This window comes from Syngnathus floridae, chromosome 1 (genome assembly GCF_059516105.1).
Source record: "Syngnathus floridae isolate MCC-2025c chromosome 1, RoL_Sflo_1.0, whole genome shotgun sequence".
NCBI classification, from domain to species: domain Eukaryota; kingdom Metazoa; phylum Chordata; class Actinopteri; order Syngnathiformes; family Syngnathidae; genus Syngnathus; species Syngnathus floridae.
The window spans coordinates 18,513,256-18,531,701 of NC_142413.1; the positions used below are offsets into that span (position 1 = coordinate 18,513,256).

Genomic DNA, 18,446 nt, shown 5'->3' on the forward strand with positions numbered 1-18,446 from the left:
CCGGAGTATAAGTCGCACCAGCCATAACATGCACAATAAAGTGAAAAAAAAAACATATACTATAAGTCGCTCCAGAGTACAAGTCGCATTTTGGGGGAAATTTATTCGACAAAATCCATCACCAAGATCAGACATGAACGAGCAACAATAGGCTAAACGATACGGTATGCCAACGTGACATAAACACAAGCGAGAAGCTGAAAACGGGCCTGATGTAACAATAACAGTTATTGAAATAACTATAACATAAATAACGCCTTGATCAAACCATCTGTGTCACTCCAAATCATTAAAGCCATCAGTCGAGTTGGTCCTCCTTTATGTGAACAAGTCCAACGTCAGCGGCGCGTTGCAGTTCAGAATTTTACAGTACAGTGGAGGCTGGTTTTTAGTGAACCAGGTGTTTTACTTGTTTTACTAACAAAGATAGCTTTAATTGTTTGCTGAAGAACTGGAGTGTTGAAGGAGGAATGGAAATAAGGAGGAGGAAGACATATGTTCTCTCTGTGGCAATTGAGCCGGAGTGGTTCAGTCAATTAGCACACGGGTTCTCATAGCCCAACATACACTTGTTAGCGTTGAACTCCTTTGTCACAGTCTAATCCGTGCCATATTATTACATTACATGCCCCACTCATTATACGCACTCACACACACACTCTGCATCATACTAAGACCTTCTTCGCATCTCCGGAGAGACCTCAATGAAGTCCATTACTCCTCTCCTCTATTTTTACTCATATGACTCAGGTGCTAAAACACAGTTTCATTAAAACCACATTAACCCCTGGAGAGTGACAACTATAAAGATTCATGGGGTGTCTCTGTGTGTAGACTGTGACTGGGGGAGGTCATCCATCCATTTCCTGGACATTCTCGCTTACTCTCTACCTCTCCAGGCAGCTAATTCAATATTTTGACAGCAGTACAGAGAATTTTTTATCAACAAATGTCATTTAAGGTGGGGCTCTCTGGATTCTTTTTCCAACAAAACACATTGTGGACTACCAGCGGCAGAACAAAGCCCCAAATATTGATTATTAAAAATACTCGATAATTTAAAATGTAAAGATGATTTTCTGAGAGTAAAAACAATCAATCAACTTTAATTACAAACCCGAGGTCCAGGCAAAGACAAATAGGATAGATACACAATATAAAACAACAAGATCCAATAGATGGATGGGTGGATGGATTTCCATGGACAGAATTATGCGATCATTACTGCACTCTCTTCTAAAGCACACAGAAAAGATAACTTCCAGAAAATAATGACAAAATCCTGTTAAATATGATTTGGATACTAATCTATTATAAAGTAATCGCCAAAGTTCTTATGTTGTTGTTGTTGTTGTTGTTGTTGTTGTTGTTGTTGTTGTTGTTGGCATAAGTCATGATCCTCATTATGAAAGACAAAAACAATTTACATAACCCATCTCAAATGTCATTCATCTTAGGAGAAATAGGAATTACTTACTGCTGACACACCTACAACAAGATATATTTTCTCTCCAATTACTTTCCGAAGAAAACCATCTTGCATTACGGTGTGTGCTGCAGCTAAGAAGAATAGAGTGTCACTGGCCATCTTGGCATCTAATGGTCGTTTCTGTATGGCTTCTTAATGGGCGCTTCTGCCACAAGATGAATGAGGACTCCTAATAGCAAAGTTTCTTCTTAATCAGCTTCCACCAAGTTTTATTCTTGCATACTGGAGATTACTTTCAGTGAGTTTACGTCATACCTGTCAGCTAAACTTACATCACTTCCGTAAAGCCTTTGTCAGCAAAATGTGGATTGCAGCATTTAAGGATGCGTGAGTAACCAACTGAAATGAGTTTGGTTTGTGCTTATGCACTTAAAAAGAAATAGTGTTCCTAAGAAATGTTTTTTTGTGTGTGTTAGTAAAAATATTATTAGAAAACCGCATGTAAGGAATATGTTTACCATCCATAATAATGTTTTATTTCCCTTCTGTGTCCTTTGCCACATGAGATTCGTTTTTTACTGCAATTAATTGAGTTGTCTTTGAATCATTTTCCAGTGTAAACTGGAGTTCCAGAGCTGCCTTGCCGGAAAGATGATCTCAGTGAAATGTGATGGACAGTGTCCGTGTTTGCCTGGACAAGTACTTAGCAAAACACCATTGAAAACTGACAAGACTGGTGAGTGCACTCCATATTTTGCCTCTCAAACCATCTCTCCTTTTGAATTTGATTATATGGTCGAATTAATGGATGGGCACATAGGAAGAGCTAGGAGCTATACTTGAATTCACTTGAGTTCATCCGTTTTTTTCCAGTAATTTTTCAGCTCAAGCACCTTTTATGGCGATCCCTCAAAATATGTGAACGTTTCCATTGCTTTCTCCTCTCCCCTCCCCCTATTTATATTCCCCCCACTACACAATTTCTTTGACAGCTACAGCGACCAGTGATGGAGTGAGTCTGTGTGTCTTGTTGTTTGTCACAAAAATAGAATTTTGTCTGATAGATGGAGAGATTCTGAGGGAGAAATGCAATCTAAAGTGGTGCAGTACAAAAAAGGATGGATTGTTGTTGTTAGAAAATTCTTCCCTTCTCTATGTGGGAGTAGTGGAATGGTGATGAGGAGGATTCTTACTTTCTTCATCCACATATCCATCATTTGTCTTAGCCCCCTCACAGTGGCGAGCCATGCATTTGGTGCTTGGGCCTTCAGTGGTTACTTACCTGACTTCATCCACCTACCTACTCTTAAAGCCACCACTATAACGTTCCTATAATAGAAACCATCAATACTATGTGAAAATCCAATATCACCATGCAACAAACCATCTGGGGCAGTTCAGAGTCAATTTTTATCTAATAACATGAGAAAAATGTAAACGGTTTAAATAAAATGCATTGTGCATGCTGATGACTAAATGTGCGGATGTGTGGAGATGGCATCAGATGGGTTCTGTTAGTCAAATTTGACTTGCTCTGAGTAACTACTCGAAGGAGAGAAAAACGCAAATGTTTTTCTTTTTTTTGCCTGTTAGCTGGCCCTCAGAGGACAAATTTGAAATCTGATCATGAAGACTGTCAATTCTTTTAAATACATTTTGTTGTACTATATATAACAGATCTAAACATATTTTTTCACCATTGCTTTACTGATTTATTTCATTTTTTTGCTAAAGTGGTGCTTCGTGGCGCACTTTGAGGATCATTTATCAGGCGCAATTGTTTGCTTAGTTACTTAGTTCGCCAGCCGGCGCAACTTGCACATCACGTGTGGAGCCCTGAGGCATGGGATATATTCCAACCCCAGGAGGCTTTAAGCAGGTATATTTTCACATATTTCTGTATATTTGTGTAAGACAGTTGCTAGACGCAATGTGATTTGATTGACAGCTGAGCATGGCATGGTTTCAACACATCAACCGGCACGTCTACAGTGTTTGAGTGTGAAGACGTGCTTTCATCACGTTGAATCCTCATTTTAATGCCAACACAACTCATTCTGAAGCCCCTGGGTATATTCAAATGACAGGACTGCACAGAGGCAGAAATCAATTTGGACAAAATACAAGTCTAACATAAATGTCCTGGGCGGCATGGTGTAGCACTGGTTAGCACGTCGACCTCACAGTTCAGAGGGTGCGGGTTTGATTCCAGCTCCGGCGCTCCCTTTGTGGAGTTTGCATGTTCTCCCCATGCCTGCATGGGTTTTCTCTGGGTACTCCGGTTTCCTCCTACATTCCCAAATAGGCGGATTGAACACTCAAAATAGGTGTGAGTGCAGATGGTTGTTGTCTCTGTGTGCCCTGCGATTGGCTGGCAACCAATTCATGGTGTCCCCCACCCGATGACTGCTGGGATAGGCTCCATTCCGCCCGTGACCCCCGTGGGGACAAGCGGTACCGAAAATGGATGGATAGATACATGTCCTTAGTGTAAGCAGTCCAGCCAAGAGAAATACTCTGAAATAAAGAGAATAGTATACAACGTGTGTAAATTACATAATTATTTATATACAGTAGAACATCTGTTTATGCATACCTTTGTATTAGTAATAGCAAAGTGTTATAGTATCTATCCATCCATCGTCTACCGCTTATCCAGGGTCAGGTCACTGGGGCAGCAGCTTTAGGAGGGATGCCCAGACTTCCCTCTCCCCAGCCACTTCTTCCAGCGCGTCCTGGGTCGTCCCCGGGGTCTCCTGTCCTGTTCTATCATAGTATTAGTAGTATAATCTAGTAGTTTTTATGCAACTTGGTTTTTCAACATTTTTGTAGGCAGAAATGTTGTCCTGGTTTTCATAAACATGCATCTGCTTTGATCAGCTGAAAATAGTCTGTATGAAAGATGCCTACCCATGTGAATTGGTCATTCATTTTTGACGGGGCTGAATGATGTAGACTTTATTGGCGTAACGGAAAGGGAGAGTGGAAGGTGTGAATGCTGGCTGGGCTGGCTTAACTCGGCAGCCGAGCGGGAACCAGCGGTTGATTGGGACGGAGCCGTAGCTGGTTGCTGGCTTCAGAGCGTCGAGCTGACTGGTGGCGGGAACCAATTTAGTGGCGAGAACAGCAGAGCAAGCACGCAGGGCAGGACGCAGCGTGTAATTGTGATCGAGGACAAGCAAGTGGTCAGGACGGGCGACGTTCAAAGCGTGGTCGGGGACGGGCAGATGGTTAGGACAGGCGGCATTCAGAGTGTGGTCGAGCTCAGGCAAATGGTGAGGATGGGCGGTTTTCAGGGTTAGTCGGGTCAGCATACGGACAAGCTTGACAACGGCAGTCAGTCACCCCGAGCATAGTGACAAAATGACGGAGATTGCTGGGAGCTCAGGTATTAAGTAGCGCCTTCAACAAGCAGAAACGGGTGCCGGTGAACAGTTTGATTACATGGGCATGACTGAGAACGATTGACGTCGAGGAAAGTTACCGACTGAGCGGCAGGTGGCGCAGGCACTATCTCCATACAAAAATTGCCTCTGCACGTGTAACTTAAGTGTATTTTGAGGGGGTTATTGTCAACCTGTGGATGTATCAGAAATATTTAGAATTTTTTTTTGTGCTCATTTTGTGAGCGTGCCTGTAACAAACCACCATGGGCCAAAGAACGTTCTATTTGCTGACTGAGCCTTTGATAAAGACAATGGGGCAGACTGCAGAGTTCACAAAAGAACAAGTACAAATAGCAAGATCCACTTCCAGACAATAACCGCTGCTCCCTCTTTGCCATCTGTTATATCCCATGAGTAGTCTTCAGTAAAAGGTAAATGTTTATTTATGCATTTTATTGGTCATGACTCATTATTTCACATCACAAATTTATTTAAATGACTGTTTCCTGTGGAGAATACTGCATCAGTTTTCAATATGATTTGTTTTTTGTCCAAATTTCTGCAAAGGAATAATCAGGAACAGCAGGGTTCAAGTGTACATATATACGTACGTGTTTGGTTTGCAAAGAGTTTGGCCCTGTGAACAGAATCAATTTACTTGTCTGGGTCTCTTCCTTTCACTCTCACAGTAAGTTGGCTTTTTAAATGCAGTCCTCACTAAGGTCTCTCATCTCAATGTCACATTTTTTTATTTCTTGCTGACTCTGGCAGTGTAAGTGTCACGCTTGTGCATGCAGGTGTGTGTTGTCACCCAACCTGATAGCATCTCACATCAGATCAGTGGCCCAGAATGGTAAACAGATGGAGTTGGCACTAAAGGTGTGTGTGGATTTGTGTGCCAGATTCTGTTCCGATGATAAGATTCAGTAGTTTGAACTTAGGTATTGGGAAGCATAAAAATGTGATCGTGCATACCAAACTGCATTCACACTGAACCTGAAAATAGTTTTACTGCTGTTTTAATGCTGTTTACACATTTTATATGCAGAAATTCAGATGTGGTGTACAATAAAATGACAATGCCGTTTGTTTTGATAACACCTTAAGGAATACAATCAAGCTATATGGAGTTTGCTGTTCACACAGACGTAAATTAGTATTATAGCAGTGCTGCTATCTGAGAAATATCTAATCTGGGGAAATCAAATACATAGCCCTCCACATTTAGTTTCCTCAGTTCTTTTAATTTCATGTATTATACATGCATTCTCATAAGCACAACCCTAAAATGGTTACATGATTGTTCACTTAGTTCAACTGGGCATCCTTAATTATAACGTCTCTTTAGCATAAGCTATTTACGTTGATTACAGGGACGATCTGTAATGAAATCTCCAGCAGACCTTAATGAGCTCTTCATTAACTCATGATACACCACTGCGTTCTGTCAAACTGGATCCACCGGTTAAGTGGTCCTGCCAAAAGAACTTTCCATGAAATGTCAACACTCTGCCCGGTTGACAAGTTCTATGTTGATTTTTTTTTTTTTTGTACATAAAAGAAAAAGAGTAATTTAATAAGATCAAGAAAAACTTTAAGCGTTATCAGTAGAAAAACTACGATTGCCCCCCAAAAAATACAATGTAAAGTTTATGTTGTTTTTTTTTTAAATATTGTCCCGAGAGAAAAAAAATCTACAAATAGATGAATTCATGTTTGCCAAACTGCGACTTAGTGGGGGTCTACTGTGATCATTTTGGCGCATAATCAACATTATCAAGATGAGTAGTCTAACGTACTGTTTAAAATGTAGTATGCTCCTAACAAAGGACTTCACATTTTGGTGGCTTTGTTTGATCATCATAAAAAAAAATGTATTAGTTTTCTGTAATCTCCACAGTCCACAACAAGAATTAAAGTATTCCTAAAAAACAAAATCAAATATACTTGACTTGTTGACTTTCAGCCTATTGAACTCGGATACCTCTGGTCTCCACAAGCCTACTTAACCATGCTATCTCATTTTGCAACATTGTGTTAAGTTGAATGTTCTTACAGTATACTATTTAAACACAGAACATACTTGGAATGATTAAACTAAATTATTTACTTTTCATTGTTTCCATAATAGTGACAATTTGAATTATTTACCCATAATTGCACAACAATGAATGGAAAAAGAAGATAAACATGACATGTTTGTGTAAAGCTGTGTGAGAATCCCACTGTAAAAACAGAGGTTGATAGTTTCCAGTCTTCTATTTTATCCGTTGTTTCTTTATACGAATAAACAACTTGTTCTAACTGATAAAGCCGAGACAGTGTGATGGAAAAACAAAAGTACCTCATCAAAACAGCCCAACGTAAGGTTTATTTGTTATCCCTATAAACAAGGCACCTACTAGACTGTTTGTACGATACTTACGACAATAATGTGGTTCAATTTTACTGATAAATAGCTCGCCGTTATATTCCTGCAAGGAAGACTATTGGATGTTTCTAACAGCGTAAAATTGATCATTATCTGAGTCTACTCACCTCACCGTCTGTGAGACTGTGTGGTGATGAAGGGCAAACTAAATTCAGCATGCTGTTGTTTCTTCTTTAATGAAACTGACCCAACTATATAGTAGCTCCTAGCCCCTCATAACTTAAGTGTCACTTCATGTTGCACATTCACTGCGCCATCTGATTGTCTTTCCTCCAGTCTGAAGGTTAACACTCTCCTTTCATCTGTAACGTTTTCGAGATTTTCTCTTCAACTACATAAAAATATAACTTTTACTCAGGTGATTTATCAATAAGAGGTTGAGCTCCCCTTAGTTCCTTCTGAATTTCTTGAAGCTTTTGGAGAATAAAGAGAAGGTCCTTTTCTAATGCACTGTGGCTGTGTGGCAGTGCACAAAGACGTGCTTGGTGAGGGAAAACTTGAGAGCCTTGACCAAACAAACTGCATGAAACACTTTAAAAAGAAAGAAAAACAGAGATGGTGATTTTGATAGTCCAGAATTTGGCTGGTACCCAAAACAAGTTCCAGATGATTTGTTAAGAGCCTAGCAGAGAATAAGATAACATTATTTCATTGATCATTAAGCAGGCACAGATTTTATTGGTTTGTGTCTCTTACAATAAATTAGCATCTGTTGTGTTCTTCAGAAATTTTACTCCTCATGCTGCTGGAATGAACACAAAACAATTAAACTAAAAGAGCCACTTTCACAAGATATTTTCAAGCCGATTTAAAATAAATGAATGGTATCCTAATCTTAAAAATCATGTGTTGGGTTGTGGTTTGATCCTTTTGATTTAGTTTTCATTCATGATAATGTTGCAATTCAGGGATTGGATCATTTCTACATATTCTGTTTTAATACTAGTATAGTCTCGAGCAGAATATTTAGTGCAGTCCATTTTCACCCAAATCCCCACTAATAATTGGTGATAATCAATTATCCTGTTTTTCTGTCATCCATAGAATATACTTTCATAGGCTTGAAGCAGAACAAAATGTAAAATCTGTGTCATGGCAGAAAAGGTTTGGGAAACCTTGACATAAAACAAATCATGTACCGTATTTTCCAGACTAGAAGTTGCTGTTTTTTTCATAGTTCATGATTTATGTGTGAAATTATGAACACATTACATAATTTCACATTATTTTCACACTAAACCGCGTGAGGGCGCTCTAGGCCTGTGGAATAATTGGAACTGCAACTGAGGTAAGCCATGTAGAAGAGGAAGCGCTGCATCTTCTACTTCCAGAGTTAGAGGAATTGTTTATAAGTGACACAGAGGATGAAGATTTTGTTGGATTTAATGATTTGGAGTGGACACAGATGGTTTGATAAACTTGTTAGCATGTCATTTATGCCATAGTTATTTGAATAACTCTTAATATGTTACGTCAGGCACTTTTCAAGATGACATATGTATGTATCTGTTGTTGGTGTTGGATTTATCAAATAAATTTCCCCCCAAAATGCGACTTATACTCCGGTGCGACTTATATATGTTTTTTTTTCTTTATTATGCATTTTATGGCTGGCTCGATTTATACTCCAGAGCGATTTATAATTTGGAAAATAGGATAATGCACATGGTTAGATAGACATCTACAGAGATATTGGCTCCCAGAAACCCCTAAGAGAGCCAGAAAACAAGTAATTTGTTGTGAGGAAATGTATTTATTTCCAGCTTTCTTTTTGACACATTCTCTAGCCCAAACCTGCTTGTCGAATATTCGACAGTGACTGCTCTGTCAGAAGCAATTGAGATCATAACAAGTGAAGGCGAAATCAGGGACCATCGACACTCCTGTTGTAGTGCAAAGTGCATGAGACTGGAAAGCATGAGATGGAGAGCCGGAGCGGTCTTAGAAGTCAAATCAAAAGATGAAAAGGTGTGAAGAGGAGGTGGAGGACAGGGTGAGTGGATATCAAAGCGAGACACAGTAGCACTTATCTTTGGAGTTTATAAGGGGGATGTGTTCGGGGAGAGATGGCAAATGAAGCACTCAAACCAATTTAGGTGAGCAAAAGAAACAGGAGACAGGAATATCAAAGTGGGTTTTCTAAGTCACAGGAAAAGTCGGTGTATAATATAAGTCGGTGTGATGAAGCTCTGATGAATATGGGAAGCTCAGAAAATGCAGAGTGCAGTTGAGTGGTAAAGACGGGAATTGAACAAGTCTGTCACGGGAAATTTGAGAGCAATGTCGAAAGTTCAATGTTTCACTGAAGGGATGGAAGACAATGAAGAAAAAAGACCTACTTCAGAAAGAAGTAATAAAGCAATATTTGATGTGCTCTGAGTTTGGTAAAAGCAATGAGATGACATCTCTGCACAGTTATATTTCGAAGGTGAAAGCGGATCATTTTCAACTGTATTTGTTCTCTGCTGCACATGGTAGAAATTAAGGACGTGGTGAAATATTTTTTATACTCACAGGTAGGTGTCACTTTGGCTTGGGTGGTGAATTTGTCATCCTGAATTTTTCAGGTTGGATACACTCAAGTCTGGTACTCTTGTTAACTTTTTAACATAACGTAAGAGCCTCTAAAAGTGACGAGAAAAAATGCATGTTTTCTTGAGCTGACCAACACAGTACATCCCAAATAATATACAAGGCATCTACTCAGCTATAAAATACGAAGAAGTAATGCTAGAAATACAAGAAGCTAACCGTTTTAGTTTATCTGGTAGCTACTCTCTGCCGACAAACTCTCCTTGGATAACGTTCTGTGCACACTCAACACAACAGTGTCCATTGTTGTCTATCGTAAATCCCTTCAATGTATGTGATGTGTCAGAAAACCTCCAGGACTGATGTCACTTAAAATGTATTTCAAACCCTGAGTTTCTCCCATCAATGTGCACCAGATCAACCAGCACGTTTACAAAGACATTTTATGACATTTGTTCAGTGCTGGTGTCTTCACCTTCTCACACCCCTGCTCCCGAATTGGCTCACGTGTTCTCTGGGTTTGGTCAAGTGAACCTGCGGTACCTGAAATACACTTTGGATTCATGAGTCCCCATGTGTGTATGTTTGTGTAGTGTGCACTGACACACAGCTCCACAGTCTGGCTGCCAGACTCAAGGACTGGTTTGGAGTTCTCCACCTCGATGCCAACAGAGACCTCAAATCCACTGACGGCTCAGAGTCAGCCATCGGACGTGAGTACATCGGCCGTCTGAAGTGTGTGTGGCCCCTTTCTGTGCAGTACAGCAGCGTTTTGATCCTCACGAGAGATGGTAGTGATGTTGACAGTGACTCTGTGCTGATCTCTCTCGTGTCAACATGTTTCGAGTCAGCCAAGCTGCACTCACACAAACACACACACAATTACACACTTGAGCGTTCACTTGAATCCTGTCTCCGCTTTGACTTTTTAGACTTTGACACAAGCATCTTACCCATCTGCAAAGACTCTCTGGGATGGATGTTCAACAAACTAGACATGAACTTTGACCTCCTGCTGGACGATTCCGAACTGAGCGCCATCTACATGGACAAGTACGAGCTGTGCATGAAGCCCCTCTTTAACTCATGTGACTCCTTCAAGGACGGCAAGCTGTCCAACAACGAGTGGTGCTACTGCTTCCAGAAGCCCGAGGGTGAGCGTGGAGGGAATACGTTTGGAAGGATAATTGTTCATAATAGGTCATGTAAAAATCTGCTGCATTTAAAAGGCATTGCGGACTCGTCAATTCTCACACAATGATCAGACCAGTGACGTAAGTAACAAAATGCACACTCTGCATTTCGCTTAACATCAATGCCGACCCTCTTGTGATGTTGCCCAGGAAGCGCTCTGCCATAGCCAGCAAAAAATATTTGACAAATTCCTCCTTTCTTTGTCTGAAGCACAAGCGGAATGCCGCAAAGAGCAAAGCATTTTGACTTCCTTGCAAGCAGTGTAATAATGTTTGCTTAATAGCTCTCTAATACGTTTTAACATTCCAATTAGAGCCTCTGCTGCAGTCAATTAAAATGTCAATGAGTCACACCCTTCTCTTCATTAGATGTCTGGAGAGTTAAATTGCTCAACTCACAACGACCTCCTATTGGCTCACACTTTGTGGTGCACTTTGACTGTTGGCTGGAATATCAAATCAAATTAAAATGGCACAATTATACTCACGATTCAGTCTACTGTATCTATCTAGCTAAATATTGAAAGCATGTTGTTACCATCAGCACATCTTTGGAATTGCATGAACAAAAACATTTTTAAGTGGTGAAAACAATAATAAATTGAGGTGATGATTGCAGAGGATAAAAAGATTGATGACTATCTTTGTGTGTAGGTTCGCCTTGCCAAGCTGAGAAGAGCAGGATCCAGAATCCAAGTCGAAGAAAGAGCCTGATAGGTGAGTTACATTGACAGCTGTTACTGCTGACTGGCTACAGTATTGCCTTGAGTACTACTGTGGGCCTCTCTCAAGAGTAGTATGGTGAAAACCATCAGCACAAAAACACCCCGTCTCCACCATTTTTACACTTCTCGCCAACAGCTTGTGCAGTCTTTTAGCATGAGGAGTACACGTGCAACTTAGCCGCTGCTATTTGAGATCCATTTTTGCGGTGACACTGGTACAGCACAAAGACAGGTCCTATTATACTGCAAGACATTTTAGTGCTGACATTTTTGTTGAGTTTCCTACTGAATTCTCCAGAGAACAGGTTTCATTTTGTGCCATCTGTCCCAGCTGCACACATTGCTAACAACAACAGTTTGAAAAATGAGTCTGGCCGAGTGTTTGTTTTGTGTTCTTGTGCTTATGTGTGAAGCGTGCGCGTCATTGAACCCGACCGCCTGCCTTTAAACAGGATGTATGGCTGTTGTCCTGCAAGCCTCTCGGTAGTAATTGCTCGGCCATCTCCCACTGTGAATAAAAGCACTTCGACATCTATCAGCCAGTCTCTTTCTACACCTTTTCTCCAAATGGCCTTCCTCTTGTGTGTCCCTGAATCTGCCCCATATATTTTGTGGTCTACCTGCAGGTTCCTATATTCCGCGTTGTACTGAGGAGGGCTACTTTAAACCGACCCAGTGTCGTGGTAGCACCGGACAGTGTTGGTGCGTGGACAAGTATGGTAATGAGATCGCCGGCTCCAGAAAGCAAGGCAATCCAAACTGCGGTAAGACAACGACATACACACACAACAAGCGAACAAATGTAAGATTTTTGGTTACGGTGTTGCCCATCCAGCTTCTCTCACAGTAAGCAGTTTCTTTTAGGACTGCTGTGTCTCTAACTTGGTATGGTTTCTGATAAGGGCATTCATAAATGATATTCAACCTAGCCCCAACAATCTTCTATTATTTTTATGCATCAGCAGTTGTTTCGGAAAGCAATAGTAAGAGATCCTCGGGTCAGTTGGTTGTTGGATTGTGTCTACTTCTAATATTCCACGTACGGATGCAACTTTGATAAAACACCAACGCTGTGCAAGTCAAGTAGGAAAATTTGTCACACTTGTCAGCAAAGTGCAAATGTCAACGTTTTTAGTCAGGTTAATATGAATAAGCGGTAGAATCCGAACAACAATGGATACACAGTATATGAAGAAAAATAAGTTCTCACACATCCCACATCAAATTGTCTTCTAAATTTGACACCCCACAGAAAAGAGTATTTAGTTTAAGTGATGTATGTAAAAACAGGCTGTTAACTCATGAAAAATCAACCCGTTCTCTCTGCTCCCAAACAATGGCCGTGGCCGCTGAATGTGTTAAAGCTCGACTGCCAATCAAATACCGCAATTATTTCTTATTCCTACACATACCGACATGTTTGACTTTCAAAATTATACCTGCTTAAATCCTTGGATGGCATTAATACATTCCACTGGGTCATTGCATCACTAGTTATTTATTTACACACACAACCTTTGGGATGTTCAACATCAGGCTCTCAAATTTAAATGCCAAACCACAAAAACACACCAAAAAAATAAGTCAATTCAAGAGTGTGACCTCACCCTGCATTAAACTAATAGGTAGCATTGCGGTTGCTTTCAGCTCAGTGGCACAAACATGAGCTGATTTATAAAGAATATGTGCCACTCAGTCAGCCGCAATGCATTTTCTCTAAACCCAGCCTGTAAAAAGGCTTTATGAAATTGAGCTCTGTGTAAATTTGTGGAGCTGTCAGGTAATGCATTTTATACTGTATGTGCGTAGGATTAAATGTCGACTCAAAAGCAGTTGTTCACCATCAAAATGTGTGTGAAGCACAATGTTATGAAACAGCTGCAGATTTTCTGAGCATTCCTATGTGTGTTTTGAAATATGTTGACAGTTGTCAGAGGTTACATACACGGAAGTGAGATCCCACACACAAAACTATTATTATTCACTATGAATCTGAAAAATTTTTGACCATCAAGTATACACAGCAATGTAAATAAACAATTGCTAAGATTAATTGTCCTGGCCACGAAAAAATTGCACATCCCAACCACACCGTGACAGGAGCTGAGGGCAGGAATGAACCCCCCCCCATAAAGCGCAACGGTTAACCGCTGCTTATCAAGGGAATGCATTCAAGACCCAACCAAGATGAAAAAATGAAATATAGAGAAATGATGCTCAACCCGTGTGCTGTGGCGCACTAATTGTGCTTCTGTTAGATCATCGAAAATACCGTGTTATCTATCATTGACGTGTCCACTTTTTGTGATATTTGTATTTGGTGGTGTGCCGTGAGATTTTATTTTAAACCTAAAATATGTGTCTTGGCTAAATTAAGCACATCCAGATTGTTTTTGGTTTTGTTTGTTTTGTTTTTCTTTAACAAACCTATCCCATTTTGGGTTATTTTTTACCCAACTGTCTTGACGCCCGAGCGTGGGTGGGTGTCAGTGACATGCACACTTAGGTAATCTCCACTAGCAAATGATGATGATATAGTATCAAATTGGGCTTAGAGGTTCCAGGAAGAAAGTAGTTCTCCTAAATCTTTAGAAAGGCATGCTTCAGGACTCAAAGCAGAGACATCAGTGCTGAATCTTAAGACAATGTCCAAGACAGAGCAAACCTACAGAAAGATGGAACAAAGCTGAAATCTTGCTCACACAGCAAATGAAATAAGTTTTAGTATATTTTGATCTGATCTTGATGTTAACATCTGGTGGGGCGCTGCCAATACGTATGAGTGGCATGTATTTGCCATATTTGTTTTAGATGAGGACCAGGAGTCATCGGGAGATTTTGGCAGCGGTGGTGCAGTCATCCTCCTCGATGACCAAGAGGAAGAAGCCACACAGGCTCGACAGAAGAAAAGACGGGGTCGGATCCACCCCCGGGAAATCACAGAAGACGACGACGACGAGGAAGATGACAAGGATGACGAGATGGGCTACGTTTGGTAGCTCCCCCCCTCCCCCCCTTCGGTTCTGACACTGTCATCGGCCAACCGGGAAAAGTCCAGCACAGATTTGAAGCCATTCCAGCGTCTCTTCCAGCGGCCGTGGCAGCAATCCATCTTTTAGCTGAACTCGGTCCTGTAAACTTCGTTCCTCATCCGACTCTCTCTCGCCGTCAGACCTCATTCTTTCTTTTCTAACGTCTCTCTCAAGACAGAGAGGAAACGAAAAGCCAGTTCCATTTTAGCAGTCCCTCAATGCAGATCAAGCTCAAGCCTCCTTCTGTTTTGCTCCGTCCCGCAAACATGCAATTATTAACATGTTCAAATGTTTGTCCTATCACGATGGCCTCGCTCTGTTCGCCCCAAATACAAAAGCCAATAACTTGGATGTAAATATGGACAGAGCAGTCCCCGCTGTACATTCTTACAATATTCTTCCATACTGCCCATGTTCATTGATATTCCTGCAAATCCACACGTTCCGAGACGGCTCCCTCTTACTCTCTCCCTCTTTTATTTCTCGGACGATTATAAATTATTCAACTGTTGATCTTGAATGTCCCAGAAAGACCAGGTAGCAATGAGATTTAATGTGTCGTCGTTGTTGTTGCATGTTTCTCATCGTGTTCCTGTAAAAGAGAGATTTACCTGGCTTGGCTCAAAACAGAACGTGACGCCTATTTGGCTGCTACAATACTATGTTGCTATGTTGATGCTGTCTAGTGTCCTTTATTTTTTTGTTCTTCTCCCAATCTCAGGAGGTAGGAAGTTGCATTGCAGAGCGATAACAGTGGACGTAAGCAAAGTTTCGTGACAGCAATTTGTTATTTTGCCAGTAGGTGAGATAGGGCTGCTGAGACTGTGCGTGGACACTAAGGAAGGAGCTGCCCCTGAGCTGGGAGGAAGTCGTGGGAGCAGAGAAGAGGCTGTGTTCTGCCTCCCAACGCCATGTTGACCAAGTGAACGTTTCTTTGTTGGTTTGACAATTTAAGTAAACTTGCACTTTGGGTGTCTTTTGAACATTACTGCTGTCTGTGTGATCCATGTCTTCACATAAATGAATGTCCTTCCTTGTTCCAATATACATATACACTAGTGCTGTGTGTCATAGTTCGTTCACTCGTTCAATTGGTCATAATTGTAATGCATTTAGCGTTTGCAAACTCGGATAAGATGGTGTTTTGTTGTTCGCGCTAGTCCTCTGACAGTTCCAGACCAGCTAGTGGGGGAAAACTTGCTTCCTCCTAAGAAATCCCATGTAGCGAGGAGAAGGATGACTAAAAGTGGCCAGTGACAATGTACAGTTTTATGTTTACATTCTTTCTGAGCTCCGCTGCTTCAGATGTTGAATAATATCGACCACCCTGGGATCCACCGCTGGCCAGTGTTTGGCAAATGGCAAGAATGCTCAAAAATCAATGCAGGAAATCTGCCAACAAGCACTCTTATCTCCAGAAAAAAAGTCATTCGTATCTCAAGGCACCATTGAAGAGATGCAATTCACCCCAAACCTCGGACGTCTGGCTTTGTCTTTCGTCCAAGTGATAACATAATATAAGGGAGAGAGGCAAGAGGAGGGTCTGCTTTCTTAACCCCACACTACCACAAACAATTATATGAGATTATAATTAACATGGGATACATTTTACAGGGGCTCCAATCACAAAACCCAAAAGACTACTGAAGCCAATTGGGTGTGATATGGCTTGCTAAATGGGACAGCTGATCCCACAGTTTTGAAAAATCCCACTCCACAAGCAGATGCCAAAAAAAACGTCTTTCTTCCAGCTCTGCTAATTCAACATCTTAATGTGACTGAAGGAGATGGAATTGGTTTATTTTTACTCCCAACGCAATATCAGCTACAAAACGATGTGTTCATCACACACTGGGCCCTCACTTTTATCCATAATGTGTTCATTATGTCCCTCGGCTCTCCCACTCACTTCAATCAGTTTGTTATCCTTACGGCTCTCTTTTCCCCTATTTCACCCACTTTATTGGTTACTTTCAGTTTTTCCAAAAAGGCTCCCTAGTGAAGACCTGCATTTGGCTGGAAGTGTCACTTATATATAATAATTGCTACGAACACAGTGTGCTGAAAGATAACACAAAAATTGTATTGTGAGACAAATATATTGTATGACAGTATAATTTTAAACCTCTGCTGCAGCGTTGTCTAAGCTAGATGCACTGAAGGTCGCATAGAAAAAAAAGGCAGCAGGGGCCTTTTTGATAGTCTTCGCATTTAGTGGTTGGGTTTTTTTTTAACTCATGCTAAAACCAGTCCAGTCTAACGCCATGTATGCCAAGCAATTTTTCCGTCCATCATTTTCAATCCCCGTTTTATTCTATTTCATCCATTGGCCCTTAACTGGCTCTGTTTAATACAAATCCCACTGTTTGTGATATACGTGCTAACTTTGTATTTCTGCTGTTAGCCACCCTGCAGGTCATGTTACTCTATTTTTTTTTATCTGCTTTGCTTTATAATGCTGACTGCTGCGTATGAAAATGATGCAAAGGAGGACTGCAGTCTGATCGCTAAGGGAAAATTCCATCTGTATTGCTTTATTGTCATGCCACAGAGCATCATACAGACTAATGACAGGAGATGTCTCTCAAGCAGCTTTCCGCCTTGCCGGCAAATTGTCAGGATTTCTTTTACTGGCAGTCGTCATCATGTCTTTTTTGGTGTTCTGCTCCTTAGATGTGGCATCCGTCTGTACTTTATGTAGGCCGTGTTTATAACTCACTTTAATAATGTCAATTCAGAGTGCGCTGCATCTCAATAATCGGAAAACACTGCTTTGAGTTTTGTCAGCAAATCGGAATTTGATGTATAAAAAATCATACCTTCCAATTCATTTGCATGATTCACTGGCTTTTTTTTGTGCCGATCCTCATTTGGGTTGTGGGTAACTGGCGCTTATCCCAGCTGACTTTGGAAGCTAGTCAGCATAGAATCACAGGACACATACACGAACTACTCACGCAATTTAGTGTCATCCACAGTGTGGCAAATAATTCTTATACTTACATTCCAGAATGGTATATTGGATCATGTATATTATTTTACAGTGTTAATTTTGCCATTAGAAAACACATTGCACATTTTTGATGGGGGGGGGGGCTGGAATGGATTAATGGCATTTCCATTCATTTCAGTGAAAGTGATCCTATTTTTTTTTTTTTTTGAGTTTTGAGTGTGCATGCTAGGAATCACTGTACTTGCAGGATGTCACGGCCACTGGCCATGAGACAAAATGGCCACTTTCCAAAATGTACTGCAGTACTTTCACTTAACACTCACACTGGCTGTGTAATCAAAGACCGATTGGAACGTGCAACCACTTGGGGAGCGCAATTAGCTACCTGGCAGAATTCAAAGCAGTGAGCACTCATGTGCCCCGTGGACCAGATTGAAGGTTCATCACTCTGAAACCTTCCAGAAAAATTGACATAGACGTTGTAATGAGTGGGGATGATCCCTCAGTAATCTGCCACAGCCCACCACTTCTACTCACGGACCCTTTCATGCTCAACCTGCTTGGAGCATGTGAACCCTGCTGTGGATCATTTGCATCCAAGTGCTAACCAACCCCTCCCTCATTTAGAAAGTGCTCACACTGTTTTCATTTAACGCTCTGCCAGTTAGACGGCTTTCCCATGACAGCATCAAATTGTGCAGGGGCCCCTCAGTAAATGAACTGAACAGGAAATGAATCGTGTGCAGTTGCAGTGATGATAAATTC

At 41.0% G+C, this 18,446-nt stretch overlaps 1 protein-coding gene across 2 annotated transcripts in view; it reads left to right on the forward strand.

Annotated features, from left to right (window-relative positions):
* spock1 (SPARC (osteonectin), cwcv and kazal like domains proteoglycan 1) overlaps positions 1-17,558 on the forward strand; it is a 62,820-nt gene extending 45,262 nt beyond the window's left edge. For both annotated transcript variants that reach the window (XM_088381529.1, XM_088381536.1), the window contains exons 7-12: positions 2,045-2,165; positions 10,372-10,491; positions 10,711-10,932; positions 11,626-11,688; positions 12,323-12,460; positions 14,508-17,558. In XM_088381529.1, the coding sequence (XP_088237655.1) occupies positions 2,045-2,165; positions 10,372-10,491; positions 10,711-10,932; positions 11,626-11,688; positions 12,323-12,460; positions 14,508-14,695 (852 nt within the window). In that variant the 3' untranslated portion in view covers positions 14,696-17,558. The remainder of the gene's footprint in view (positions 1-2,044; positions 2,166-10,371; positions 10,492-10,710; positions 10,933-11,625; positions 11,689-12,322; positions 12,461-14,507) is intronic.
* Positions 17,559-18,446: the final 888 nt, after the last annotated feature.